At 35.8% G+C, this 3,609-nt stretch overlaps 1 protein-coding gene across 1 annotated transcript; it reads left to right on the plus strand.

The window, feature by feature from the left end:
- On the plus strand, positions 1–3,334 carry fam167b (family with sequence similarity 167 member B). Its single transcript, XM_081393780.1, has 2 exons — positions 1–454; positions 1,626–3,334. The coding sequence occupies exons 1-2, from the start codon at positions 95–97 to the stop codon at positions 1,887–1,889; spliced, it is 624 nt and encodes a 207-aa protein (XP_081249906.1). The 5' UTR covers positions 1–94; the 3' UTR covers positions 1,890–3,334.
- Positions 3,335–3,609: the final 275 nt, after the last annotated feature.

The following is a 3,609-nucleotide window of genomic DNA, read 5'->3' on the forward strand; positions in this document are numbered from 1 at the left end:
AGCACATGGGCGGTCACATTTCTGTCTATATAAACATGAGCTCAGCACACCTCTTGAGATTAATCACTAGTGCACATGACCAGGCACAGTACACATGTCTGAACAGTCACAAGTCACAGTCTCGCCCAGCTGGAGTGAAAGCAGCTCAGTGATGGAGTTCAGAGAGCTGGGAGCAGACGAGAGTTCTGAGGGAGATATGTTGGATCTGGATAGTGTGAAAGCCCTGACAGAGAAACTCAAACTCCAAACGCGTAGACCGTCGTACCTAGAATGGAAGGAGCGACTGCAGGCTCACCCGTGGATTGATGCTACACAGAGTTCAAATGTCAGCAGCCCAGGATCTGTGGAGGAGGACACCCAGCCATCGGACATCTGGAAAGATGGGATGCCTTTTAAGAATATATGCGGCTTTGATACTATAGACGACGCATTACAGTGGCTCAGAAACGAACTGGTATTGTTTTTATATTTCATAAGCCTATCATATATCTATCTATCTATCTATCTATCTATCTATCTATCTATCTATCTATCTATCTATCTATCTATCTATCTATCTATCTATCTATCTATCTATCTATCTATCTATCTATCTATCTATCTATCTATCTATCTATCTATCTATCTATCTATCTATATGCACCAACAGTGGTTTTGGGATTTTTAAAATCTTTAAAATGTCTTTAGGTCATTTTAGGTACTCAAAATATTTTTTCAAGTTCTTCTTAAACATCCAAGAAACAATACCATTCGAAATCAGCAAGTATATAATCAAAAGGGACAGTAGTTGTTGTAGAATATTCTATTCTATCCTGAAGATGCATCATGCAAGGCTGCAGTGGCAGCTGACAATTCAGCTTTAATATCACAGGAGGAAAAATACATTTTCAAAATATATTCAAATAGAAAACAGTTATTTTAAGTTGAAATAATATTATTTCAGAATATTACTGTTTTTTTTTTACTATATTTTTGATCAAATAAATGCAGACTTATTGAGCATCTTAAAAAAAAAAAAAATCATATCGACCCCAAACATTTGAATAGTAGTGTATGAAAATGCCAAATTACTTATGTTAAATAAGTATATATATATATATATATATATATATATATATATATATATATATATATATATATATATATATATATATATAAATAATACAGATTATAAAAGTTAAGCAAGCAATTGTATCTGGCTAATAAGCCAGACTGCTGTGAAGTGAGATATGTCAACTCATATTGAAATCTTCAGCATATATACTGTAACACAGGTGACATGTCTCTTGGCATATTACAATTAAATGCCACACAAGTGCAGAAACTTGAATGTGACTGCTGTTCTGAATAATTTAATCTTATATACTGCTGGTTAGCAAAGAATCTGGTTTTAGCTGTAGTCCTCCGGCGATGTATGCTATAAAATCATTCTCTCTCCCTCTCTCTCTCTCTCTCTCTCTCTCTCTCTCTCTCTCTCTCTCTCTCTCTCTCTCTCTCTCTCTCTCTCTCTCTCTCTCTCTCTCTCTCTCTCTCTCTCTCTCTCTCTCTCTCTCTCTCTCTCTCTCTCTCTCTCTCTCTCTCTCTCTCTCACACACACACACACACACACTTTTTTTTTCTCTCAGAGGGAGATGCAGATGCAGGATAACCGTCTTGCACGGCAGTTGATTCGCTTACGGGTGGAGATCCACAGGCTGAAGGTGGAACAGGTGTGTCACCGTCACAAAGAGATGTTGGATGACGCCACGTATGAGCTGGAGGAGTGCGAGGAGGACTCAGACCTGCTGTGTGACATCCCCATGAAAGCCGCCTTCACTCTTTCCACAACTCTCAAACATATTGGTCTCACCAAAATGAACCTCAACTCCAGACGATTCTCACTCTGTTGAGAGGCTGGGCGATGAGAGACGCCCCTCAAGAAAACTCAATGCAGAACTTTCAATGTATCAATGACACTGGAAGCCAAAGTTTTATTTCATTAAATTTGGACTATAATAATAATAACGTCCTTTTTCTTCATATCACTTAGCTTCATTGAACTTTTTTAAATCTGAGAAAGTCCTCAGAGTTGGGAAAGAGTTTATAGTTACATTTGAATATATCTGAACTGATCTAAGAATCAGGAGGAACCTGCTTCTGTGTCAAAAGGCGTGTGATTGGCACACACTCCCATCAGTGTTCCTGACTGAGTGCTCAGGGGACAGAACACTCTCCCGTCGGCTTGGCTGTGATCCCGAGCTACAGCCTCACAGGAAGTGTGAGTTTGTGTTCAGGCATTTTGTCACCTTGTCTATTAAAACCTAAAAATAACACACACTCTCTGCAGCAAGTAAAAAGCTGTTCAGCCCAGTTTCGGTGGTTGGTCTAACATACGTTTTTGCTGCATGGATGTTCGAGAATGTTGTGCTTGGGAAACTTTCATTTACACAGTAAGGTTACTAGATTTAAATGAGTTTAGTGTTCTTTATACTTCCACAGAACCCATTAAAGTTCAGTTTACTTTATTACAAGCACTGGAAATATAGCACCACTTTTGTGCATATACTGTATACTGTAAGTGCTAAAAGCTTCATGATAAAATCAAAACAAATCAAAGAGGACCTTTATTTTTTTTACAAATTTCATCTTGTGACTGAATTTGCGTTAACAATTTTTAAAAATATATTATATATGAAACAAATACTTCTATTCAGATGCATTAAATTGATCAAAAGTGAAAGAAAGGGCTTTTACATTGTAATAATATTTCAGTTTTCAGTATTTTTAATATTTCTATATTTTCTGTATTTTTGCAGCCTTCACTCTAAAAAAATCTGGGTTGTTTCAACCCATGTTTGGGTCATATATGGACAAACCCAACCATTGGGTTTAAAATTTTAATTAAATTTAACCTAACCATTTTTTTTAAGTGTTTCGAAAACATTAAAAAATCTTACAGACTCCAAACTTTTGAACAGTAATGTATGTTTTTTGATTAATCAAATGTACTGTAATTGATGTACAAACTAAAAAAAGCTTTAGAAGTTGCTTGAAATTAATAAAGATGCCTTAAAATTACTTTGAAGAGATATTGTGATATCATATCCATCCTTATTGAGAAAAACATCCTTCACTGTAACTCATTCACTATAATGAAAATGTATAAATCTTTTGAACATTTGTAAATAAATGTATATTTGTAAATACATGCATTTCAAATCTTCAAAATGTATTCACAATATTGTGTTGATTTATCAATTTGTGTAATTATCCAAACAGTTCTTTGCAGTTCTTATCTTGCTTTGCCTCTTCCGTCTCGCACATCCTGACAAGAATAAACTCACAGTTATATGCAGTGTTGTCACATGAATGAAAATAGATGGTATTTCTCAGACAAGGCTGAATTTACATTTATATAACAATGGACCAATTGCTTTATCGATTGTAACTGCAGAGACAGGACTGGCTGTCAGAAGGAGCCATGTGACTGCCAAGAAATGATCTCATGCTAGATAAATGCATGGAGAGAGAGAGCGCTTTTTCTGCTTTTTCCCCTAAAGCTGTTCTCAACACTGATAATACAAGTTTTTAGAGTTTATATCTCATAAGGCATTAGGGCAAGTACATTCA

The sequence above is a fragment of the Scardinius erythrophthalmus genome (assembly GCF_964197995.2).
Source record: "Scardinius erythrophthalmus genome assembly, chromosome: 19".
In the NCBI taxonomy this organism is placed as follows: Eukaryota; Metazoa; Chordata; class Actinopteri; order Cypriniformes; family Leuciscidae; genus Scardinius; species Scardinius erythrophthalmus.